General features: G+C 36.3%; 1 protein-coding gene across 9 annotated transcripts in view; it reads left to right on the top strand.

The window, feature by feature from the left end:
* LOC117399528 (LIM zinc-binding domain-containing Nebulette-like) overlaps positions 1-26,479 on the top strand; it is a 94,030-nt gene extending 67,551 nt beyond the window's left edge. For 4 of the 9 annotated variants that reach the window (XM_033998780.3, XM_033998779.3, XM_033998777.3 and 1 more), the window contains 20 exons: positions 606-719; positions 4,245-4,349; positions 5,150-5,254; positions 5,342-5,449; positions 6,551-6,661; positions 10,246-10,356; positions 10,462-10,572; positions 11,549-11,659; positions 12,052-12,156; positions 12,240-12,344; positions 13,875-13,979; positions 14,801-14,893; positions 16,446-16,538; positions 18,862-18,954; positions 19,490-19,594; positions 20,006-20,177; positions 20,683-20,775; positions 21,227-21,373; positions 22,203-22,321; positions 23,748-26,479. In XM_033998780.3, the coding sequence (XP_033854671.3) occupies positions 606-719; positions 4,245-4,349; positions 5,150-5,254; positions 5,342-5,449; positions 6,551-6,661; positions 10,246-10,356; positions 10,462-10,572; positions 11,549-11,659; positions 12,052-12,156; positions 12,240-12,344; positions 13,875-13,979; positions 14,801-14,893; positions 16,446-16,538; positions 18,862-18,954; positions 19,490-19,594; positions 20,006-20,177; positions 20,683-20,775; positions 21,227-21,373; positions 22,203-22,321; positions 23,748-23,924 (2,283 nt within the window). In that variant the 3' untranslated portion in view covers positions 23,925-26,479. Of the gene's footprint in view, positions 1-605; positions 720-4,244; positions 4,350-5,149; positions 5,255-5,341; positions 5,450-6,550; positions 6,662-10,245; positions 10,357-10,461; positions 10,573-11,548; positions 11,660-12,051; positions 12,157-12,239; positions 12,345-13,874; positions 13,980-14,800; positions 14,894-16,445; positions 16,539-18,861; positions 18,955-19,489; positions 19,665-20,005; positions 20,178-20,682; positions 20,776-21,226; positions 21,374-22,202; positions 22,322-23,747 lie in introns of those variants that run through there. The other 5 variants (XM_033998778.3, XM_033998782.3, XR_004544099.3 and 2 more) reach the window with 5 other exon arrangements.
* The last annotated feature ends 598 nt before the right edge of the window (positions 26,480-27,077 follow it).

The following is a 27,077-nucleotide window of genomic DNA, read 5'->3' as shown; positions in this document are numbered from 1 at the left end:
GGGTGTATGTCACTTCCAAGAAAATTCAATGTCAACATTCATTACATTCATTCAAACCTCTACCATTGATAGGGATTGCATACAATGTCTGTGGTTTCCATCATTTTTGCCAAGTTCCGTTCTATAAAATAGAAATGGCCTCCTTATTATGGTCATATTACTTTTTTAAGAATTCAGTAGTATTATGTTAATATCTAATTTTTAATCAAATCCAATTAGATACTTGCTGTGTTTTAAATTATGAATGTGTTGTTTCTATGATAATCCATCACAATCAAGTCATAAACACAAGACAGTTCATTGTATGTCAAGGGCCCAATTATTGTGTCTTTGCAAGCTTGCATAATCATACTACTTTGGCATTATTGTAAAATAACAAGAATCCACATGATTTATACCTAAACCGCTTTTATGTCAATAAACTGGGAATTACAACTTGCTTTTAGTACATTGCTTTTAGTATGTAGGTGTTTAAGCAGCTTTAGAGTGATTAGAGGCAGACTTTTTTTTGCCACCTTAAAAAGATTTAAATGAACATGGTTTTATATTTAATTATTGAATTGTGTTATATATATACAAGGTAAAATGTGAATGTTTTACAACAGGTGAAATACAAAGAGGAATTTGAGAAAGACCTGAAGGAAAGGAAGCACCAGTATAACCCTCAGGACAGCGCTTCTTTCAAACAGGCTCAAGCTGCTTCAGTCTGGGCAAGTGAGGTAGGTTTTGTTGATGCATAAATCTTGCCAGTTCTGCATTTAATTATTTTATCAACACGTATTTGCTGTTTTTAGTTTATAGTTTACAACCTTTCCTTTGCATTTAGGAAATCGTTTTGTAACTTGAAATGAATCTTTATGTATGTATCGATCAGCAGTTTCCATGGTGACTGTGTAAAATTGCAAGTTGTAAACTGTACTAGTAGGTGTTGATTCATGCCAAGAAAGTAACTTGCCGTTTTATGACATGATCCCCTTCTCAATTAAGTTCAGAGACATTTATATTACCTTCTGTTCTGCTGTCTTTGAGGAGTTTTAAAGATAGAACTGGCTGTACGTCTATACAGAAGTAAAATTTGGCTGAGACTAAACCTTGTCTAGTCACATACTTCCTGGACTGTTTTCTGTTCTGTTTTAAGCTTTAGGGCCTTTTTTAGTTTTGACTATGATGGTCAACATTTGACGCGGAAAGCAAATTGAATGAATGCTCAGGGCACATTTAACTACAGAAAACAAAACTGAATAGTAAGCATATGAATGACCATTATTTGAAAAATAGTATACAAAATAAGCAACAGATTATAATCCACATCATGTAGCTACTGCACTTTTCCAACAACAATTATGCTGACTTTTTTTTTTTTTGAAATATTTTCTGCAGTGGTAAATCCATCTATGTAAAGTGCTGATATATGTTATACTAAATTAACTTTTTATTAGTTACATTTTTACAACCAGTTGCTTACAATTTCTTACTAAGAGTGATTATTAGAAATAAATGGTTGATTTGGTAGGTTATGCTGACCTCTATAGGCTAAAGCAGTATACTGAGAGGTATTTCTTTCCTTGTTCAGTTGGCTTTGTTGGCTTTGTTAGTGGGCAATAGAGGAACCTTTTAATCTGGATTTTCTATTCAGTAAGTGATTCTATACTAAATATTGTTGTCCCCAGCAGTTAGAAGGCTGCACGGAGTGGTGAAGTATAATATTTTTAGATGCTTTTAATGTTTTTCTTAATAAAAAAAAAATTAACTACTCTGTGTGTGTGTGTGTGTGTGTCTCTCTCTCTCTCTTTCTGTGTGTGTGTGTGTGTGTGTGTGTGTGTGTGTGTGTGTGTGTGTCTCTCTCTTTCTGTGTGTGTGTGTGTGTGTGTGTGTGTGTGTGTGTGTGTGTGTGTGTGTCTCTCTCTTTCTGTGTGTGTGTGTGTGTGTGTGTGTGTGTGTTGTGACAAAGTGGGGTATGTTTTGCCAGGTTTGAGACAAGTTATCACCATCTTCTAGTGAAATATGAACTCTGGATCACAGATGGGTTTCAAAACAGGGCGGTGCCTGTATATTTATTTATACAAAAACTAAACAAAAGACCTAAATCCCTCTTTGGAATCTTAACTAAATTTTTATAAGCTCTTAACTATCGAACCGGACAGACAAGCTGTTTACCGGTAACCAAAACACATAGTATTAAATACACCCTCACAGGTCTATCTGCAGGTCCTCACCTTTATACAGACTACTAACCAACATGTTTACCTGCTTAAATTACTGGCAGGTGTCTAATTCTAGCCCCGAGGCATTCTGGGAGTTGTAGTCCTGTGCCCTACATGTTCCTCCCCCTACTCTGCCACTGTGTGTGTGTGTGTGTGTGTGTGTATATATATATGGTTTCTGTGACGTCATAAATTACGAAACTGAAGGTTGAGTAATTTATAAACTGTCACAGAAACCTGAGATGGAATTGTTTTCCTGTAACTCACTGAAGGCCCATCCTATTATTTTATATAATACATGGATACCCTTGTGATGCTAATATTAAAAAAGACGAGGTTCTGGGGCTCCCGAGTGGCGCATCCAGTAAAAGCACTTGCGTAGAGTGCAGGATGCGCCCTATAGTCTGGACGTCGCGAGTTCGAGTCCAGGCTATTCCTTTGCCGACTGAGGACGGGAGCTCCCAGGGGGCGGCGCTTAATTGGCCGAGCGTTGCCCGGGGGGAGGGAGGGTTAGGTTGGCCAGGGTGTCCTCGGCTCACCGCGCACCAGCGACCCCTGTAGTCTGGCCGGGCGCCTGCGGGCTTGCCTGTAAGCTGCCCGAGAGCTGCGTTGTCCTCCGACACTGTAGCTGTTGGGTGGCTGCATGGTGAATCCGCAGTGTGAAAAAAAAGCGGTCAGCTGACGGCACATGCTACAGAGGACAGTGTGTGTTCGTCTTCGCCCTCCCAAGTCAGCGCAGGGGTGGTAGCGGTGAGCTGAGCATAATAAAATAATTGGCCATTCCAAATTGGGAGAAAATAATCAAAAATAATTGGCAACGACTAAATTAAAAAAAAAAAAAAAAAAGACGAGGTTCAGCAGTACAGTTTTTTTTTTTTTTTTAACGTATTCTCATTTTGTTGATCATTAATGAACATTTCTGTACTGTGGGTGCTGTCGAGTGATTGAAAACGAGACATATGTTTGAATTGAAAGTGATGGTCTCGAGGAGTCGAATGGGTCAAAGTGCAAGTATATTTTCCTCTAGAGGAATTATCACTTTTTTACATCACTACTTTATATGGTATTATGCCTTTTTTTCGAATGGCTCGGGATGCAAATATAGTCTTCATCCATGTATTATATATATGTCCCTTGACATAACTGTATAATTATGTCTATTGTTGTGCTAGATTGGATACATTATTATGGATCATAAATTTGAATGTAGATTGTTTCATTAACTTTGTGATTGTCTGTTTGCTGCTGTCGTTAAAATAATGTGTTATTTGCTAATTGATGGTTTCTGCGATCTACCTTTTGTGTTTAATTGAAATGTGAGCTGCTTAATATTTTCTTTTTTCAAATGTTCACCTGAAATGAATGACTATTTCAGGGTTCGGTACTCACCTTTTCTATGCTCTGAAGAAAACCTATGGATATTATTATTATTTGTTTATTTAGCAGACGCCTTTATCTAAGGCAACTTACAGAGACTAGGGTGTGTGAACTATACATCAGCTGCAGAGTCACTTACAACTACATCTCACCCGAAAGACGGAGCACAAGGAGGTTAAGTGACTTGCTCAGGGTCACACAATGAGTCAGTGGTTGAGGTGGGATTTGAACCGGGGACCTCTTGGTTACAAGCCCGTTTCTTTAAACGCTGGACCACACAGCCTCGAAACGTGTTAGCTATGTTTGCTGCGAAGTTTTAAAGATGTGAAATAAAGATGATTGCTTTTATTGAGAACTCTGTGTGGATATGGACTTGATTTTAGCGGGAGTTGCTGTCTTTTCTTCCCTTCGCTGTGGCTGTCCACTGGAGGAGAGTTTTGTATGCAGTTGTCCCAAGACGAAGAACCCTGTGCTTGAAAAGGTTTTTCGAACACTTTTGTAGTGCCGGCATTTACATTGTTGTTGTAAATATATATATATATATATATATATATATATATATATATATATATATATATATATATATATATATATATATATATGTGTGTGTGTTTCAACTCATATATGAATCAATCTGCTTTTTCTGAATCTGTTTGTTTTTAGGTACAATACAAGACTGATTTGCAAGAGCTACATGATCCTAGCTCAGACTTACCAAATTCACTTTATCTTGGACATGCATTACAGGCCAGCAAACTGCAGAGCATGGTAGGCTTTCTGTTTTTACAATATCTGCACTTCTTTTATTTCTATCAATCTGTGGATAAACTTCCCCAGATCATTCCAAAAGTGACTGATAAGAAACATATGAAATAAAATATATATTTAAGGATTAGAAGGAACCAAAAAAAAAGCTGAACTGATATATATATATATATATATATATATATATATATATATATATATATATATATATATATATATATATATATAGTTATATATATATAGTTATATATGTATATATATATATATATATATAGTACTGTAAATACTGGGTCAATTAAATTGAGTGGGCAAAAATTTGAAAATAGCCATATAGCCCCTGCCTCATCATATGAGTGGATACAGGTGTCCGGAGTTGGGCCATTGGTATGTGTTGCACACGTCTGCCGGAGGTGTGATTTCTGGTAGTGGTTGCCGTTGCCAGTCCAGGAATAGCCAGGAGACACATTGGTCCGTGCAGCCACTGCAATGAAGCACCCACTATCATGACCCTTTTGAAGTCGCTGATACCCTTTTGCTTTATCATATGTGTGGCTTAATAGTTGCTCAGAACTCTCGCATAACTTCTAAAGGTCTGCTGGAGCTCATGAGATGTCACGTGACCACATTAACATACATTGCACATAGGGGGTTTTCAGATTGACTTGTATTCTCTTATTTTTTGGCCAGTCAGTGAACATGCAAAAGGTTTGTAAAATAAATGCCATATTGCTGCACCATCTATTATTGTCTTGGTTTTAACTTATTTTATGGCAAATCAAATATTCTGCTGTCTTTTCATTTAGTTTGAATACAAGAAACAGTATGAGAAATCCAAAGGGCACTACCACTTGGCTTTGGACACAGCTGAGCGGCTTCATCACAAGGAAAATGCGGTTCTTCAGAGTCAGGTATGTGTGAATGTTGCAATAACCTCGAGTTATACCCCTTAGGAACAAATTATTAGCCAATTCTCTTTTTTTGTTATTTTTCCACAGGTGAAATATAAAGAAGATTATGAGAAATCCAAAGGAAAGTCAATGCTGGAATTTGTAGACACCCAGGCTTATCAAGTTTCAAAGGGAGTGCAGAAGATTCAAAGCGAGGTAACAGCATTTTTTTTTTTCATAACCATTTAAACCTATTGGAATTTGCAAAGCAAGAAGGGTCTCGCTGCCTCCTTCATGTAGTGCTACTCTTCAGAGGTAAGCATTAATGTCCCACGCAGAAACCAGAACTGTAATTAAGCCAAGAGCACTTAACGAAAGAAAAGGCCAACTGTAGAACGGGTAATGACCACTGTAGAGGATATTATTGCTACTGGAAATGAAACAAATGTTTGTTTTATATTAGAACATTTTTTAAATTTGTTTTTAGGTTTTAGTTGGTAATATTGCAATATAAACAATCTAATCGCGATTGTACATTCACACGTGACTAGTGTTTAATAGATAATGAATGTCATAAGTGGACAGCTTCAAGATGTAGAAACCTTTGGGGAAAGAAGGTGGATCAATATGAAGTAGCCATTCTGATTCCCTGCAGGGCCCATAATGTTATGTGGAAAAGATCAATTTCATTATCAGTGACTGAAGGTCTGCGTTGTTGTAAAACTTGTGTTTTCTTTTTTCTTTTTTTGGTTTCTGTTGATTTGGCAGGTTCTAAAATACCTTTTTCTAATGCCAGAGTTATGAAGCAACTATTATTATTAATGAACTTGGCATTTTCCATTATAACCTGTGTATTCAAGCTTGCATAGGTTATATTTTTCTAAACATGGATTGTTTGTTATAAAAACGATTATAAAAACTATTGAATAATACTAGATCCCCATTCAGAAATAGGACTCAACAAGCTGAATTAAAGAAATGCAAATGATCTTCAGTTACACAAAGAAATGTTAAGTGTCAATATAACTCTTAAAACCATTAAAATGTATTCATTCAAAATGAGGGTTGTTAATTTAACAAGACAGTGCTCATAACACTTTAGAGTGAATGTGCTGTTTGACTGCCTAAGAAAACTGAGGCAAAAGCACTGTTACAGTAAAATGTAGGTTTTTTTTTTATTTTAATGCAATTACTCCAGTGTCATTTTTTAAAAATGGATTTTGTTTGGTACAAAAGTCTTCTGATATGTAGATGCTGATGACAGGAAACCTTGAATAACCTATTTGAATTCTGAGTTTGATTTGTGTTACCCCACAGAAAGAATACAGAAAAGAATATGAAGAAGGAATCAAAGGAAAGGCAGCTGTGGATTTAGAGATGACTCCAGGCTATTTACACGCCAGGCACGCTACCAGCCTTCTTAATGAGGTTTCAGCTTTTTTATTCTTATTCACCAGGGTGACCATCAGTAAACTTACCTTCCTAAGGGTTTGACTCAGAGCTGCACTAAACTAGGGTTATAGTGGTTTTCTTAACTGTATTAAATTCTGAACTCCAATTCTAATGTCTGGGACTGGGGTATTCTTACAGTTTTACACAGTTTTGAAGGTTGGTGATCAGCATGGAGCGACAGTGGCCCCCATTAAGAGTAGTTAAAGGATTTGTTCCTTAATAGGAAATTAAGAAATGAATACCTAAAAAAAAGATTCTGCCTGGCGTAAAACCCAATATAATGAGGTAAAAAAGCATATATTTTTTGAGTTTATGAAGGAATTTATTTCACAGTATACCTACTATCTTATCAGCAGTGCTGTGGTACAGTAGTGAAAAAGCATCCCTTACTTTAATTGTAATCTCATGCATGGGGAATTTAAGGAGGTGGGAGTCCGTTTTCACTATTGCATCCCGACACTACTGACAAGATCACTGCCTTATTGATTAGATACAATATAAATTCATATGTGATTGGATTTGATTGGAACCTGGTAGCAGCTATCACAGTGGTAATACACAGTTGTCTTTAGGGTAATATATAAACTATGGTGCTGCTGTCCCAGGGTGGCTTTTAAAAAGTACCAAATAACAAAAATTATGATTACTGTGTGCAATATTTATTACTAAAAGTTGGCACGAAGTGCCAGGATCCTTTAGTTATCGTTTATCATAGTTATCTTGGCTTTTTTGTACTTTAAAAAAAAAACGATATAAGGTGTTTGTTTAAAACTTCAAAAATGTATTTTCTTTTTTATAAATATTTGAAAAACACGAGTAGACTGTATTTCAATTTAATGGCAAATAAATCTGGAAAGCTTTGGTCTCATATTGTTGCCAAATGTCTAATAATCCACACAGCATGTGAAAGAAAACACACAAGTACATGAAGCATCAAATTACATTCAAATAAAACAGCTCTGTTACATGGTCTGAGTAGTTAAAAAGCTGTTTTTACAATGCCAATGAATGCCTACTTTAATACACACACAGCAGCTTTTCCAAACATGATAACAAGTAGTTAAATCACAGCTTCCAAAATACACTACAAGTTCAGTGGATTAGTGTTTTCTAGCTTTCCAAATGTGTTAAAATTGCATATTGGCCTTGAGATTCGCCAACAGCTGCAGATAACAACCACTTTGCATGCCATTATTGCATTCTTATGTGCCCATCTGATTTCATTTCAGTTGAAACAATGACATAATTACAGAAATTAGGTTAATATCACAATAAGAGCCAATCAAAAGTGAATGTGTGGGTATATTTTGGTGACAATTTACCCAATGTGTACATGTTTACAGTAGGTGATCCTGTATCTTCTCACGCTGGTGGCTATTAGTATTTATTTAGAGCTACTGCACTGTGCTTGAGTTCAACCAAATCTTATCACATAAAACATATAGCATCTATCAGTTAATTCTGTATAGTGCGTTATATTAATAATTTATTAAAATAAAATGTGATCATTATGAAACTGTTCATGTATTGCGTTTAAAGAAATCAATAACAGCCCAGAACAGTTTTATGTTACTTTTATATAAAACATCATTTAAAACATTATGAATAGGCTGTATTGAACCTGGGATGTTAGAGGACTTTTTTTTAATTGCACAGAATAAAATCAGTATGTAACTATACACAGGGACTGACTTTCTATATTCTGGTAGGCGACAAGGCAAACAACTGTGATACAGATAAATTATGTTTTTTTGTATGTTATGCAGTGATAGCAATAAATTACTGCACACAGCTATACTTACTAAATCCGCCAATAAGGATAAGACTCCATAATTAAAATTGAATTGTAAGGTAAGTAACTTTGCTGAAGGACAACACTAAAATAACATATTAAACAGTTTCAGTGTCTAATGCTGAAAAAAATGACATAGATATACAAACAGTATATTAGATCAGTTTACTGGTCTGCTGTTTTGAGTGGCATCATTATAGCATATCTGGAGTCTATTCATTTCAATGTACAGTGTATAACTAAACTAACTAACATAGCTCTGAATAAATCAAAGTTTAACACCAGATAAGAAATAGAAGTGTTTTTGCCTTTCACAATAAGTAGTTATAAAACAGAGAGAAAAATTAAACTGCTTTTGCTGTTCCTTTTAATAGCTGATAGAACAGAAGTGTAAAATTATTGTAATGGATGCAAATGTGGAAAATCAGTTTGGGAGTGGTGGTGGGGGGTCTTTTATTGCACCTGGGGTCTGCCATAAGAGTTTCACATTACAGCTGCCAGGTTTTACAGCAGTTCTAGACATGTCTATCAACTTGAATAGAAAACGACTGGTATTTGCAGCCAGTCTCACAAAAGCATTGCAAATGAAGCTGGAAGCCCTGCTTGCATAAATCCCACTTAGCCTGTGTCTTGCTGTAAAATGAAGCATGGGACAAGTGAATATGGTCTGTATTATTTTGAGGAGCACGTTTGAAGCCTAAATAACAGGTTTACTATTGCTGACATAACAAAAATCTATTCTAAAAAAAGGAAAGAGCTTTAAAAGTCATCTTACAAAGTTATGATGTAACTGGCCCCTGGGGAGTGCACTGGTTTAGATCGACATAATAAGTAGATCATTCATTTTCACCCTTAAACTTTTAAATAGTTTGGAAGGATCTTAATTGCCTGTCTTGATGTGACCACATCAAAGAAGATGCTGCAGTCTATGTGTCAGACAATCCAGTAATTTACTACATAGATCAAAGCTCCATGTAGGACCAAAGGACCAAAGTGTAATATTGAAAAGCGGTCTGTTGAACACATGGAAAATATATGATTAAATGGGCGTTTTTAATAGACAGTAAGAATTTATTGGCATTATCAGCCTATTTGCTTTTGAAATATGTTGAGGAGTTAAACTGTCTAATTTAGTGTTACGCTATATTCTACAAATATGTAGTGTGTTTACGCATCCAAATTATAAACATAACTGGAACAATGTCTTTTTCAATAAAAATAAATACATATAGCTCATATTGGGGTGATATTGGTGAGGATATCTATTTTTATTGTTGATCAATTACACAACTGAAATACTGTGGGTCCATTATGGGGGAAGAAATCTTTTGGAGATGTGTGAATCGCATTTAAATTGTTACGTTGTGTGATGTCTCCCTCATGTGGCCAATACCAGTGAAAGCATGACATTAACAATTTCAAAGGAGTCAGGTTTATTTTTTATTTTTTTAATTGATATAAAGTACAGTGGATATCATGTGGTGCATACTGTAATGATATTCTTAGTTTCTAGTTATTGTTGATGACTTATTTTTTATACTGGACTGTAAGTTCTTGTCTCAAGGTTCCTCTTTGAAAATGTTGCATCTATGTGCCATAAAAGCTCAGGAAAGAATAGCGAAAGAATTGATAAGAAACAGGCAAATCGAAGAGCAAAATCAAATTTAAAATTCTGACATACTCATGCTACCTTGGTAATCTATGAAATCCTACAGAGTATAAAGGATGAATGACCACGAATCATCTTTTCTTACTGTGGCTCTTGTAGAAAGAATACAGGAAGGACCTTGAAGAAGGTATTAAAGGAAAAGGCCTAACGCTGTTGGAAGACACTCCAGACTTAATCAGAGTGAAGAATGCAGCTTGGATATTAAACGAGGTATGCTCTTTACATTGCCAGTGCAAAAAAGTGAACACATAGCACTGCCTACTGTGTGAATGGTGTGAACCTCTTCATAAAAACAAACCAATTGGTAATTTACAGAAGGAATACAGGAAGGACCTTGAAAATGAAATAAAGGGAAAAGGAATGGAACTCAGTGCTGACATTCCTGATATCCAAAGAGCTAAGAAGGCATCACACATGGCTAGCGAGGTGTGTTAAAATCCTTTACAGATGCTGACCTAACAGCTTAGCATGCTGGTTGAATAAGCAATGCTCGATCCCTCTTCCAGAGTAGGGACAGATCAGAGGTTCCCAATTTGTAGTCCATGGTCTCTGAGATATCCTTAAAAGAATGCAACAGAATCTACTGCATTCCGAAACAATTTGCTGGTTGTAGGGAACTAAATTATTCTTATCTGTCATGCACTTTGTTTTGGTGCGACAGTCTCAAATGTGCTGCTTTCAAAGGAATGTTGAACTATTTTCATTTTAAAACATCTGGTAAACAAAATGGCCCCTGACCCCCATCAGTGCCTTCTTTCCTGTGGTTCACCAGTCAGCTGCTTCCCCCTATTGACCGACATGCTTTGCAGCCAGCCTTTGGCCCAAAATACACTGTGGTGAAATGACCTAGGAAGTGAAACAGTAACAGACTACCTGAAAGTAAATCAAGCAAACCAAGAGCTTTTTTTAACCTATTGCTGTATAATGCCACATATCATTTTCTAAAATGAACGACCCCATAACTTTGGAAAACATTGGGAACCACTGATTTAGATGAAAACCTGGCAAGGCATTTATCAGCTACAATGTATATGTTTAAAGGTACAGTAATGTTTATTTTTGACATAATTCTACTAATTTGTGCATCCAAGGCTTAAGACTAATGACCCAGCTTTACACAGCAAGAATTTAAAAGCAGATTTTTAAGCTTGTTTCCTGAGTGTCTTATTCTATCCAAAGAACAGATAGCAGCACTTTAACCCCATTTACACCTGTCTGATAATAATGCCATTAATCTACTTCTGCTACTACAGCTTTTGCTACAAGTTAACACATATTTTCCATTTTCATTATATCTGTCTACTAAAACAGCATTATATTACCTTTGTTTTATACATCAAGCAAGACCAGAAAAGTTGTTAACATAACAAAAACTAATGGGAGTTGAATGTTGCTGTTACAGAAGGAATACAGGAAGGATCTTGAAAATGAAATAAAAGGGAAAGGAATACAGCTCAGCACAGGTATTCTTGAAATAGAGAGAGCAACAAGAGCCACCGAGATCACCAGCCAGGTCAGAGGAAACTGTGTTTTCATTGTTCAACAGACTCAGTTGTTTCCTAGTTTTGTAAATATTCTACAAAATCAAATGCTAGCGTTTCCGACTGATCTCTAATATAGTTTCATTTGACTTGTTTGTCGCAGGCACAATAACCGTTTTCTTAGGATTTGGCCTGTCACCAACATTTGGTCTTAAATACAAAGAGAAAAGTTAAAGTAAATGTTTGTTTTTAAAATCCTTAATACAAAATAGGATCTATATTTAAATTCTAAACAGTGCCAGTACTTGGATCGCCATTGTTCAATTTATTGGTTAGCATGAATTTCTTATATCTTATTTCAGTAAGGATATTGTGTATAATTGTACAGTAAGTAAGCCAAACAATGTGTCCTTTTTATATTTAGGTATCGTATAAGCAGATGTCAGAGCTGAGACAAAATACATATGGTACTGTTACAGACACACCTGAGATGTTGCATGCTGCGCACGTGAAGGACATATACAGCCAGGTAATATGCAGTGACAATTAGAGCGTTTTCAGCCAGTAAAATAAATGAAGAGCTGTTAACTTTTAACTATTCTTTCTCCCCAGAAAAAGTACAGAGATGAGGCAGACAAGATGAAGTGTTCATTTGCTTCTGTAGCAGACACTGTAGATATGCAAAGAGTAAAGAACTCCCAGAAAAACATCAGCTCGGTGAGTAGATGAACTGTACAAACTGTCAGAATGCTTTGTAAATATATATATATATACTACCGGTCAAAAGTTTTAGAACACCTTTTGGGTCATTATCTTGCTGTAGGATGAACCCCTGACCAACTAGGTGTATACCAGAGGGTATTGCATGGCGCTGCAAAATGCTGTGGTAGCAGTTTTGGTTCAGGGTGCCACTCACTCTGTGCAAGTCGCTGACTCTGGATCCAGCAAAAGAGCCCCAGACCATCACACTTCCTCCTCCATGTTTGACAGTTGGTGTCACACACCGAGGAACCATCCTTTCGCCTACTCGACGGCATACAAAAACCCTGCGTGATGAACCGAAGATTTCAAATTTTGATTAATCGGTCCATAAGACCTTCTTCCAGTCTTCAGTAGTCCACTGGCGGTGCTTCATGGCCCAGGCAAGCCTCTTTTTCTTATTTTGCCATCTTAGCAATGGCTTTCTTACTGCCACTCGACCTGTCAAACCTGCAGCTCGAAGTCTTCTCTTCACAGTTGAAACTGAGACTTGCTTACTTCGACCAGTGTTAAGCTGTGCTTGAAGCTGTTGTCCTGTGAGCCGCCTATCACGCAAGCAGTTGACTCTCAGAAACTTGTCTTCTGATTCTGTTGTGGCTTTGGGTCTGCCAGACCTCTTCCTGTCAGAGTTTCCTCCAGTTTCCAAGTGCCTTTTGATGGTGTAGGAAACTGTACTCACTGACACCTTGGCTTTCTTTGCAATTTCTCTAAAGGAAAGACCTACACTTTTAAGGGTTATAATGGTCTGTCTGTCTTCCTTTGTTAATTGCCTTTTTCTCGCCATTATGAGAGCAATATACTACTTCCTGCAGTACAATACTGTCCAAATAATGCTTAAGAGGGTGTAGTAACACAGTCTGTTCCAACACTGCTTTTATACAGACAGAGGGTTTGTAAGTAATCAACAAAAGTTGGGACACCTGTAGGAATTGTTAGCATCAACTTTCAAGGCTTAATTTACTACCATTGCTGCAGAACAACTGTACGTTGTTAACCCATTACTTGTTCCCTGAAAAAGGCCTTTTTGTATAACTCTAAAATGTACATTATTTTTCAGTTTTTGGTAACCTAAACTTTTTTTTTTAACCTCTGGCAGTTTACCGTTTACCTTTGTACCATTTCAAGTTATTCACTGGACTTGAACTGCTTAAATTTCAATAAAAACTGGAAAAATGGGGGTGTTCTAAAACTTTTGACTGGTAGTGTATATATATTATTATTATTATTATTATTTATTTCTTAGCAGACGCCCTTATCCATGGCGACTTACAATCGTAAGCATATATAATTTTACAGAACCGCATGCTTTTATAAAACATGAATGAGATCTTCTTGGAGGAACTTCACAGGGATTAAATATTTCATTTGATGGCAGGTGTTCATTAAGATCTTTAATAACGCCACAGTTTGCGTTAAAGTGGTATTGCATTTGTACTACTTATTAACTGTCAAGTCTGTTCAGTACTTTTGTAACAAATGTGTTTGTAGTTCCAGTACACAGCGGATTCAAAATTACTTAAAGGCACGGTGTCTTCTGTAGCAGACACTCCAGAGATTATCCTTGCCAAAGAAAACTCTAAAAGGATTAGCAATGTAAGTGATCCTTTCATCTTACGCTGCATGATAAATCTGAAAATGGATTTTTTTTTTCAACAATGAGCTTCTTCCTGTTTCAGACTGAGCATGTTTATACTTAGGAAACTGTTTCTGGGTACAAAGCAGAGGGGCTTCCTTGCAATCTGCCAGCATATGTGTTAGAGCAAGTGTGTCCTTTGTAGCTAATATACTGGAAATCATTTGTGGATGTCAAAGTTTGCTATTAAAGTGTGGTTGATAAATTATTACTAAATAGTTGTCATAGTTTATGCATTAATCATTTAATAAACATACAATTTATATTACAATGAACAGAACTCAGATGAAAATCTGCAGTGAAGTCTCCAAAATTGTCTAAAGAGAGCACTTGAGAGGGTCCTCTTGAAACCATCAGTCAATTGTATATGTTTTGGGTATAGAAGAATCTGCCAGAGCCCCTACTATCAGCCATCTATCAGATCATTATATTATTACATGAGGAAAATAAATGGTGGCTTATTGATTGGGAGAGAAGAGCTATGTGTGGTATGTTCAAGCGCTCTGTGGAAAATGTGACTGTTAATTGTGTTGTTTTATTATATGAAATATAATAGGCAGTCTTTGCAGAAAACTGTTAATGTTTGTGATGTCATATTTACAGCTTTGTGTCACTTGAGTCTGGTCTTTTTAAATTGGTCTTTACCTGATATTGTACTTATAACAGGTCCACAATCCCCTTGAATGCAAGCTTATTGATAACAATCAAACATGTCATACTTGAAAGCACTGATGTTTCGCTTTTGTAGATACACCTAACGTAACTGTCCTGACTTTTAAAGGTGTTCTACAAGGAGGGAGTTGGAACTGGAATACCAGTGAGAGAAACTCCTGAGATGGACAGAGTAAAGAAAAATCAGCAGAATATTAGTATGGTAAGTGGTCACACACAGTGCACTATTAGAACATTTGAAACCATATCATTAAAATATGAAACACTTTCTTTACTAGTTGCTTATCATGTGCAGTCCAAGCTTCCCTGTTTGCCTCACTTTTGCATACTTTTCTATACCGACCTTCCCCTATGCTTATTCATTACTGTATTTTAGTGTGCTTCATATAGTTGGCAATGCTTTTATTATGATGAAGCCCATTTAGTAAACAGTATTTTGAGAAATGTTGCTTTTGTTTGTTCTTAGGATAGAAGCGATTTAAAACTGCCTTAATTTGAATTCGGTGTAGAACAAAATGTTACTGCAGCTATTCTTCAACATCTCGCATAATAGCAGTTGTATAATTCTGTGTTTTCTGTGCTTATCCACAAGGAATACACTGACCTTGTGATACGCTTGAAACAGCCTTTAATCTTCACATTGTGTGTTTGATGGTCTGGTTCAAAAAACACCCAATGCACTGAGCTGAGAAACTGAAAGGACCACTTTAGATCAGCTATCCTGTTCATTAGGTTACAAAACTGCGTTTGAAGTACTTGATATGATTTGGCAGATTTTTACGTCTTGCGAGAAATCAATCAAAACACTTTACTGCTTTTTCATGAATCAGAAAATTCTCTTTCAAGTTTGTACTGCTATGTTCATCAGCCACTGTACACAACTTTTGATTTCAGTTTTTGTTTTTTTAATTCTGGCCTTTAGCCCAATCAGGTTCCTATATATTTCCATATTACCTTGCTGAAAGTGTAAACTATAGTTTTTATTCAACAGAGTTATCAGCATTAAAGGGGTATACAGATTCTTTTTCACAAACAAAATGTTTTCTAGAATGATTTAAACGCCCACTGGTCCTTTGAAGGAAAATAAAATAACTTTCAAGGTATTAAACTCGCTAGAAACTACTAATCCTCTTAGAAAATATGCCTTTGTTTTTTGCTTCAGAAGAGGCCACATGAGCCAGTTTATAGTAATCCCTTTTATGGAATATATTATCTCTCCCAGGGGGTGCATATGCTGTACGTGCTTTATGTCACACTTCAGGGTTTTATATACAGAACTGCTTATTCAATTGTTTGTAAAACTTGAAAAACAGCATTATTTACTAGAAGTTACCATAAGTATCAGAATCTGGGAATATTTTCAGAAACCTTTTTGTATGTCACAGATATTTGTACCTACAGTTATATTTTTATTGTGACCGTGGGGATGGTTCAGAGTGCAGGACCAAGGCCTCCTCACCTACAGCTTGCTATTTAAACGCTAGTTCAGTCCATTTTCACTGCCTGTGCCTGTTTTGCTCCTCCATCCTTTCCTCTGCCACCTCTTTCTCAAGGGCAGCTCTCAGTCACCAGAGGGGGACCTCTGGACAGAAGCACAAGACAACCAGTATATAACCAAGACAACTAGTACACAAGCACAAACCAATCTGCTCTTGCACTGACATTGCTCTTGTCCGGTGAACAGGGCACTTTGCATATTGTCACTGTGATGGGGCCAAACATTAATTTTGTTTCTTTCACTAATTGTTGTGCAGGTAAAATATAAAGAAAGCATTGGGCAAGCAACAGCAATCCCGGACCCTCCCGAGTTAAAGAGAGTGAAAGAGAATCAGAAGATCATCAGTAATGTGTGTGAAGAATCATGTCTGTCTGTCTGTCTGTCTGTCTGTCTGTCTGCATGCAAGTCAAACACTGAATTTTCTTCAGCCTATGACTGTGATTTCAAAGTTACTGTGGTGGGCCACATATACAGTATCATGATACTCTGTTTTTGGGTTCTATGTGCAGTTGATTTGTATGTTCTGTATGCAAAAACAGTATATAGGAGAAATTGGCTGCTTATTCTTGGTAAGTTCAGATACAGTCTAGGTACTTAACTGTGCCAACAATGGATGCATAATTTGCAGCTGTTGATTCCTGCATCTGTTCTCTCCTGTTCCATGGATAGGCTCTATTTGTGTAAGTTACACACCCATTTACATATCTTTACTCTGAAACTTTCTCCAAAAATGCTGTGACACTTATTTCTTCATTTACTTTTCAGTGACAGCATAGAGCAGTGGTTCCCAACCCTAGTCCTGGGGACCCACTGTGTCTGCTGGTTTTCATTCCAACTGAACTCACAATTACTTAACTAGACCCTTTAATGAACTGACATTTTTAATTGTTTTCAGCTCTTAAACAGTTAGAGTTCAAGTTATAAAATGTTATAGCTAACTTGAAATATGCAACTGTTAAGAGCTGAAAACAATTAAAAAGGTCTAATTCAGAAAATTATCAGTTCAGTTAAGGGTCTAGTTAAGTAATTGAGAGCTCAGTTGGAATGAAAACCAGCAGACAGCAATAATGAACATAATTTATTGTCTTTTTTTAACCTTTGTGTGGACAAGGAGAGTCCACCCCCACAAATGACCAACATTTGTCAATTGGAATCTGTAAAGTCTGTAAGTTTCTTCTTCTAACTAAAAGTTCTGACACAAAATGTTTTCAAACTTAAAGAAACGTTATTGTATATTCCAGGATTAACCAGGTAAGATCGCCTGTAGGTCAGTTGGCAGGTTACTTTACTGGAGAGCACAGGACTCGAATGTTGGTTGTAAGTCAAGCATATAGATACATACAGGCATATATATATATATATATATATATATATATATATATATATATATATATAATATATTGTAGCGTGCACGGGGGAAGGCAGCAGCAGGGCTGGTAGGTGACGTAATCACACACAAAGACATAAGCCCGATATACGCTCCTTGCAAAGGAGCCGGCTCTTTTGTACCGCGGTATTGGCACTATGCTTTAGTGCGAGAGGTCCTGGGTTCGCGCCCACCCTCCACCTGTGTGTGGATCGCCTCACCCTGTGTGATGTGCCTGTCTGCGGGGACCAGGATCGCTACAATATATATATGTATATATATATATATATATATATATATATATATATATATATATATATATATATAATCAGACTCTTTGAAATACGGGTGGCACCATTGTGTGGAGGGCAGCAGTGACAATGAGAGACGTGGCAAATAATGTGCTGATCAGAGATACATAAGACTGTTTCAAAGGACAATCAAAGGTGGGTGTGGTACCATTGAAGATATGACAATCACTCCAGGACAAGCAATCACCACCTTCTCAAGACAATGACCTTGAGACTACTTTTGCAACTCTCCCAGGACACAGAATGCCGGTTCACACAACCACCAAAATACAGTCTGGCTCCATGACTGCAAAGAATAGTTTTTATAATAATTTATACATTATACCGTGACAAAAGTATCCTTACAAGTCACTGGTGTTAGTTAGTAACTAACAGAGTGAGTTCTTTGGACTTTTATTTTGTGAATAGAAAAGAAGTGTCAACTACAGTATTCAAGGAATGCAAGGACATTTTTATTTATGTAAACAAATATAACAGCAGTAAGTGAGTGTGGGTTTGTCTAATCTTCAGAACACAGTGTGGCATGCTTGGCCTAGTTGCAGACAAAACATGATTGAAATCTGGTTCATACTGAGGTTACATTTTAAGGTGGATTAGACAGGGTCCTGTAAGTTTTTAGCAGTTACTCACACACCAGATAAACCGTACGTTTGGTGAAATGACACATATCGGCAAACCAGAGAATATAAACTGCCCTGATTTACAGCAAACCGCTTCTTGCAGATTCGGACACACATTACAGCTGTCCCTGCTGAAGTGAACAGCAGATATCGGCTATGGCAGGCATTTTGTTCTCCATTTTTTAAAATGCTTTTTTTTTCTCCTTTTTACTATTTGATTTTGTCATTTAACACTTTAGACATTCTGGTAGGAGGAGTGTAAATGTTAAGTTTTATATTTCACAAAACACAAATGAAGAATGAAAGAATTTGGCCTTGACTTTTTGGTAATTCACTGTGCCTTGTTAATTTATCCCATTGACTGTGTCTGTACAGGTGAAGTATAAAGATCAGGCTGGAACCGCAACCACTGTGAGCCTGACTCCTGAGATGGAGAGAGTTAAGAGGAATCAAGCAAATCTCAGCTCGGCAAGTCTTCATCTGTGCAGGAAGAATATAAATATCATTGATAGCTGTCATGTTCTATGTGAAGAGAGCCTAGGGGTTAATTCTAACTACATGTTTTCTCTTTCTACAGTTACTATAAAGTCTTAAATTAATACTGTTTCTATTTACTGGTACTGCTGGAATAAGGCATCAATCATGTAGCTTACAAAATCGCTGTTTTACTTTTTTTTTTGTTTTTTTTTTACTTTAATTATGTTCACATAATGAATGAAATATGTATGGCAAACCTTTCTTCAAAGCTTCAAGACTACTAGTACTACCAGTATATGACATACTGTACTTCAAAACAGGAAATACTCAAATTTGCAAAGCAAATGTTCAATCATTTCAAAAAATAATAAAAATAACCTTGTTCTTGCAAATTAAACATTATCCCTAAATATGTTCCCAATTGGAGCTGCCTGTTTTAAAAAAACGGGTTATGAAGATCTGAGACTGCCATAAGGTTTAGTCCTGTTAAGCACCCTTTTTTCTACTTGTCTTTGTGATCATGTAGGTTAAGTACAACAGTGACCTGAAGGAGCTGAAAGGCAAGCCTTGTGTGATTGTCGACACCCCAGAAATGCGGCGTGTCCGAGAGAACCAGAACAACATCTCTATGGTAGTATGAAGGAACACAGACCAGTGATAGCACATCTAACCTCCCTGCCCATGACTGCACTCTACTGCTGGTGGGGAACCACGTGGATATAGCACTGCTACATTCCATAGTGTGACTAAAAGCTTATAATAAGTGTCTTTTAAAATGTACTTGATTGTAAATGCAATGTAAATAAAATAAAATGTAACTCGTTTTCTTGTGTGGAGTTTTTTGCACCTACACTAATCTATTAACAGGATTGCACCCTTGACACTTTGTGATTGTGTGGTCTGCCTGTGTGTTTTTTGCATGAGCACCATAATGAAAGTGAATGGGAATGTGTCAATTTATTTTGTGAAGCCATCAGTGCAAGAATTACTCATGTGTTTTCCAGCCTACAAAATGCTAACATTGAAGTATTTTTGGTTTCAGGTCAGATACCATGAAGATTTCGAGAAGACAAGGGGCAAAGGCTTTACCCCAGTAGTGGATGATCCCAATTTCGAGAGAGTCAGGAGGAATACCCAGGTCTCCAGCGAAGCGGCTTATAAAGGGGTTCACCCACATGTTGTAGAAATGGACAGAAGACCTGGTATCATTGTTGGTAGGTTCTTGAATAAATAGAAAACACGAGCCATGTACTTTTCTTTCTTATTTTAGCACTGGCCCCATAATATTAAACATGTGAATCTTCTGTGTGTATCTGCTGTAAGGTTGGAATAAGGCAGTACTGTAAATCTGTAATTTGTCATTTTCCTACAAATACCAAAATAACTTGTTACCATTGAAACAACAATACAAACTGCCGAAGTGTCATTGACCATATCATCATTGACTAAAAGTATAATTTCTAATTATGCAGTTATATAGAATAAATTTAAGGGGAATAAAACACACCAAAGGGATACACTTCAGCATGCTTTAATAAATGCTGCTGCCTTTGTGCATAATAGTACTATAAGTGCTGTAGTGGAGGTGGAATTCACAAGCGTCACACACTCTACTGGGATTGCAGGCTGTGGGTGGAATCGCTTTATTGGAGCACAACGTTGAACTATAGCTTGTGTTCTTTTTTTCTGCTGTGAAATTCCTTTCTTTTTCTGTGAAAGACCTAAAAGTGTGGCGTACTGACCCTGGCTCCATCTTTGACATTGACCCCCTTGAAGATAATATCCAGTCTAGAAGCCTTCATAAGCTTTCTGGTATTGCCTCTCGCTGCTTCTTTTTTCTTTTTTGTTGGGTGTTGTGTTTAGGTTTTGTTTCTGCCATGTTCTGCTTGTTTGTATTTTTAAATAAATCAGCAGTGCATATTTTAGGAGAAGTATAATCTGTTAATGGTGTGGAAAAAAACGATATATTTCTGGTTGGATACATTTTGCTTCGAGCAACAGTTTGTATCAGCAGATTAATCTTAATCTTTCAGCAGAACTGATGTCTTTTAAAATTCCAATTGTTATTGGTACTGAAAGTAAAGTTTTTAGAAATATCTTTTACCAAATGATTATATTTGACAGACCACACAGATTGCAGTAAAGTCAGATATTAAAAATAGATTCTCCTGAACAACGTGCTTTCTCTTTTACTTTTCTATGGTTTGCTTTTCTTTAGTTTATGCTTTAATTTCCTTTATTACTTTCCTTCCTATTGCTTTAGAGAAGGCAAGCCGTTGTAGTAGACAGCTTTCTCAGACTCTAAGTCCTGTTGGGATGAGTGTGGGTGATGAGAGCTCAGAGATATCAGAAAAAAAACCCAGCCTTTCCTGCTACAGTGTGAACACAACCAGAACATCTGACGATGGAGGTACAACTGGGGTCACTGGTGCACGCCTACAGTAACTTCACTGCAGCAGTAGGCGAAATAACTCACACACAAGCAGAAGAGTTTAGACTGTCATCTGATGTGCTGCTGTCTGCATGGAGTAACCGTTGGTTTCTTCACATTTCCAAAAAAGTCGGGGGAACTGAACTGAAAAGCATGATATTCATCTTAATCTTCCTCTAACCCTGATATACAGGATATATGCCATGTTCTTTTATTAATATAAGTGTGTGTGTGTGTGTGTGTGTGTGTGTTTTCTTTTTCACAGCAATTTTGTAAGCAACAAAAACATCGCCATCGACACCAATATATAATCTAAAGTTAACAAAATCCTGCTTTAAGAGTACAGGTCTGAAATCTCAATTATCTTACATAATGTATTATTCTTGCTCAGTATCGTTTTGTATACCGTTTTCTGTTTCTGTCAGTACATCCTGGTGACTTTAAAATTCAGATGTTCAAAGCAACCCTGTGGACTCAAAAAGCATTTCAAACATGTCTTCAGCTTTAAACTGCCCCCTGCAATACACTGCCCCTAGTGGATGCAGGGAACGCATCACCTGGAGATACTAAACAGTTGTATTTCTTTTTTTGTGCTTTTTTCCCCCTACTACCAAAGCACTGTAAAAGAGTCTTTATATCCTGACCAACTTCACAGTCCTGGAACCTGAGGTGAATTCTTCCTGGTGCGATTGACAGTATCTTGAAATTCAAAACAGTGATCAGTGACAGATAATGCTTTGTGGGAGATTGTGTTTATTTGTACTACATTATTTTTCTGTGCTTAATTCTATTTTTTTATATTATTTAGCCCCTGTGCTTCCTGGAGCCTACCATCAAGGGGGTCAATCTCCAGGATTTGGATACATGCATCAGACCAGTATTGCCTCCATGAAATCAATGGGGTCACCACCACATTCTGCAACCATTGTGAGTAATGAAGCTTTACTTCTTTATTTGAATGGATCAGATCTACAGCTATGGCCAAAAGTTTTGCATCATCTAGAATTTTAGGGCTGAGATTTATATTTACTGGCATGTTGTGAAATCAGGCATTTGGCAAAATGCGTGAACATAGTAGTCAGGCATTACGTGAAATGCCTAATCCTGGTCATTTGGTATTATTGACTCAAACATTTTTGCTGCATTTAGTTGTATCCAGTATGGTGTTAAAGTTCTTCCCACATCTTCCTGATCCCAAATTTAATAAAATAAAATTATAATCTAAGTAACCTTTAATCGGTCAAATAGTGTAATAGGGCAGCAGTGTGGAGTAGTGGTTAGGGCTCTGGACTCTTGACCGGAGGGTCGAGGGTTCAATCCCTGGTCGGGGACACTGCTGTTGTACCCTTGAGCAAGGTACTTTACCTAGATTGCTCCATGTAAAAAAACCCAACTGTATAAATGGGTAATTGTATGTAAAAATAATGTGATATCTTCTAACAATTGTAAGTCGCCCTGGATAAGGGTGTCTGCTAAGAAATAAATAATAATATAATGCCCTTTAACGCCAGTCATATATTAACATCATTTAGATATTTTATTTAATATCATGTAATCAAAGAAACTACAAAACGATATTGAAAAAGTCTACCGGAAGCTATAATAGTAGTACAGTATTTTATGTTAGATTTTGAAATGTCACATTTTTCAGTTTTTGTCAGTTTTTCGTTAAGTATATTGAAAACTACAAAGCAGTATGTATTTCAATATGTTATCATTATTCAGCAGGTTTCATTCGTCTTTCTGAAGCAAAATTAGGCAATCCTATAGAGTGATGCAAAACTTTTGGTCATCGCTGTATACACTTCATTACAAAATGAATGTGTGTTAAGTGTAATAGGTTATATAGTGTTTGTTTTGTTTGAAAATCCTGGGTTGGAATCCAAGCTGAACTTCTGGAGGTGGGATGGTTTTGTCGGTAACAAACCCAACTGTATCACTAACTAATGAACTAAACACTGTTTCAATGATCTAAAAACTTGCAAGATGAATATAGTTAGAGCATTTAGATCTCACTGTTTAGAAGAACATACAAACACCCCGATTTCTTCTTACTACAGTAAAACTGTTTTCATACAGTATTTAACACTAATACTTTAATATTACCCATATTCCCATTATTAGTACTAATAGAATTTTTTCATTTCATTTTTTTCAACACCCCCCCCCCCACCACTTTTTTAAACACTAAAGAGCTCTACTTGTCCTCTGCTAGTCCTCTTATTCATTCTTTTCACAATGCTAATGGTGTTTACATCTGATTATGAGATGGAAAGCAGACAACTATCACAAAACACCTCTCAAAAGAAAACGGCTCATGTATTGAAAAAAAAACAACTTTTTTTTTTAACAGAGGACCTACCGCGCAATCTATGACTATGCAGCACAGGACCACGATGAAGTTTCCTTCAGGGATGGAGACATTATTATGAATGTGCAATCCATTGATCAAGGCTGGATGTATGGTACTGTGCAGAGAACTGGTAAATCTGGGATGCTTCCTGCAAACTACATTGAGACTTTGAATTAAAGTGTTTCCATATGCTAAGCCTTTTTTTTTAATTACATACAAATAACCTAATAAAGGGGAGACAAGTCTAATCAATATATATTGACAGTATTGTATATTAAGCTGTTCTCTGGTATTTCTAATGCACTGCTATATGTGATTTCTCATATTAGGGCACAAAAGGTTTGTAAACTGAATAAGGCAGTCTGTAAATGGCATTAAAAATAAATACAGTACTATTTTTTTCTGTTGCTAATGCAAAGTCATGCTGTGGGCTATTTTGTAAATCTGGCTTTATGCTGGTGATATTTAAGCAGTAGGATTGTGTTTTGGTAAAACATGTATTATCTACTACACAATTGTACCAATGGACAAAAACACATGTAACCATCTCATCGTTGAAAACCTTCACATAGCTGTATGCTTAGCTTGTAGACAGCATCCGTGGAGGTTGTATTTGTCCATATTTTATTGTTTTATTGTTGGAGTTAATACTATGTAATGTATTATTTAAAAACCTTTTGTGCATTTCACTATTTTACTTTACATATAGTCCAATGTGATAATGGAACTTCACATAGCAACATTGATTGTTCTAATGTTTAGTAATATGTCATGCAAAAATGTGTTGATATTTACTGTGTGTCAAGTGCGGAAATGACTGGCACTGCACATGCAGGATTGTAGTTGATTAAATAGTACAGATTATTATTTTTGCAGAAGTATATTTGCATAATTCTAAAGGAAAGGGTGCCTATTTTATCAGAATGGAATACATTTAAGAATGTTAGGCTTTTGATATGCAAAGGGTTTATTAATATAGACATATACCAATATTTCATTTCTCAGTATGTGTTCTTATGCACATTCTTGTTCAGCACAGTGAATTTTAACCGTTTGGGATTCATGTTGCAGGACAAAACCTTTCCCCAATTTTAAGGTGGTGTTTTCAAATAAAAAGGTAACAACATTGAATTGCAGCTGTGATGAACATGGTGAAAGTCTGTTATTACAAGCGTTCAGTTGGCCCAGGCTCACAATACTAACATGTTGGCAGGTGACTGAATATTTGAAGAACATCGATCTGTGATCACATACTGTATCTCACTGCAGAGGGCACCTTTGTTGTCAGCTTGTACTGAAGGATGAAAGTTGTGTATGGGGTTACATGTCTCGCATGATGTAAGGGGCACCATTGATTGCATGACAGCTGCATTAACATTGAATAGATTACAGGACCCACAGGCACTTATACAGTAACCGATTACTAAAACAGCCTGATTCTGGCAGGCTCACATTTTGTTTATTTTCAATACAGAAGTTTGCACAGAAGTGAGACAAATTATTGTATGTAGATTAAACATATGCCCTTCATGAAAGTCTTTCATAACTCAAATATACTTTATGAAATGAGACCCCTTTTGTTATCAAAATGTTTGTTTAAATATTCTAGTCCCAGTTCAATTGTACTTGTGATACCACTGTCCTTAGTATACAGTAATCCGTACTGTAACTGTTGCATTTAAGAATCTTCCATAAAATTAAACTATTTGTTTGGCATTTCAATTTCTCCTCATATTAAATAATACAATTCTTGGAACAAAGTGGTTGCAAATATGTCCGAAATGATTGATAAAATTCACAGTATTGATCCCTGGGGTGAGTATATTTCACAAAAGTTTCATATATGTATGTGCTGAACAAGTTTACCAATTGTACGTTTTTCCCTGCCCTTTGTTTCCTTTGACACATGAGTGTAATAGACCAGCAGTGTCGGGGGTTGTTGTGCCTTGACTTGGTGGTTAGGTGTGCATGCCCCCATTGCAGTGTAATAATAAAATCTGAGCATTGGATTAGTTCATGTCAAATAAAAGACTATCCACTGTGTGTGACCATTATTGTAATTAGCATTCTCAGTGTTACATTGAATAGAACTAAAGAGACTTTCTTGTGTTTTAATTATATAACAAGTGGACGTTGCTCTCCCATTCTTTTCTTTGGAGGTCAGCCGTGCTTTATTTGGAATTCCATTATTAAATAATAACATAATGGCTGATCTTCAAAGAAAACAATGTGAGTTTAGTGTGCAATTGTTGTATAATGAAAATTGAATAAAAGACAGTTCTTCTGACACAAATAACTTCGCTGTTGCCATGGTCGCTCCAGCCCTCAAGTTAAATAAATAACTATAATAGTGTAATAGTGATAAACTGATAATGGCATTGCTATGGCTTGTTCCTCGGCAATAATTATTACCTCGGGAGTTCCATTATTACCTTGTAACAAGCAACAATTATCCACTGAATTTTTGTTTTCCTGTTGGCCAAATTTTATCTATCTATCTATCTATCTATCTATCTATCTATCTATCTATCTATCTATCTATCTATCTATCTATCTCTCTCTCTCTCTCTATATATATATATATATATCTCAATATATATATCATTTGGCCAATATACTGTAGATAGGTAGAGATATCTATCGATGTCTAATACAAATAAAAAGTTTATTTTTATGTAAAATGCTGTACAACATCCAGTGTAAAACCATTTTAAAATAAAGTGTCAACATTATCATTATTTATTTCTTAGCAGATGCCCTTATCCAGGGCAACTTACAATTGTTACAAGATATCACATTATTTTTACATTTACATTATTTTTTACACATTATTTTTAATTACCCATTTATACAGTTGGGTATTTACTGGAGCAATCTAGGTAAAATACCTTGCTCAAGGGTACAGTAGCAGTGTCCCCCACCCGGGATTAAACCCATGACCCTCCAGTCAAGAGTCCAGAGCCCTAACCACTATTCCACACTGAACATTTAATTTAATAAAACAATTGTAGGTTACTTAATGATAAACCGCACTGTAGAAATCGTGGGTAATAATAGATAAAACCTGCAAATAAGACTAAACATAATTAACATACCCACTTATTTTTGTTAGAACATTTTCATTGAGTCAAAGGTCTGTCAGTAAACTGGGAAGTCTTTTTCTTAATATTGAGATTGGTGTTTTTACACACCAGAGGGTGCAGTTGGACTGCATATAGCACATTACGTTCAGAGACTAAGCGACATTGGCCATGGTGTATTAAAAACTAGCTAAACATTCAGTGTACACACATTTTATACTTAAGCCCTTGTGCCTCAAATATAACATCT

This window comes from Acipenser ruthenus, chromosome 4, assembly GCF_902713425.1.
Source record: "Acipenser ruthenus chromosome 4, fAciRut3.2 maternal haplotype, whole genome shotgun sequence".
Taxonomy (NCBI): Eukaryota; Metazoa; Chordata; class Actinopteri; order Acipenseriformes; family Acipenseridae; genus Acipenser; species Acipenser ruthenus.
The sequence above is the reverse complement of the archived record's forward strand: the minus strand, read 5'-3'. Positions and strand labels throughout refer to the sequence as shown.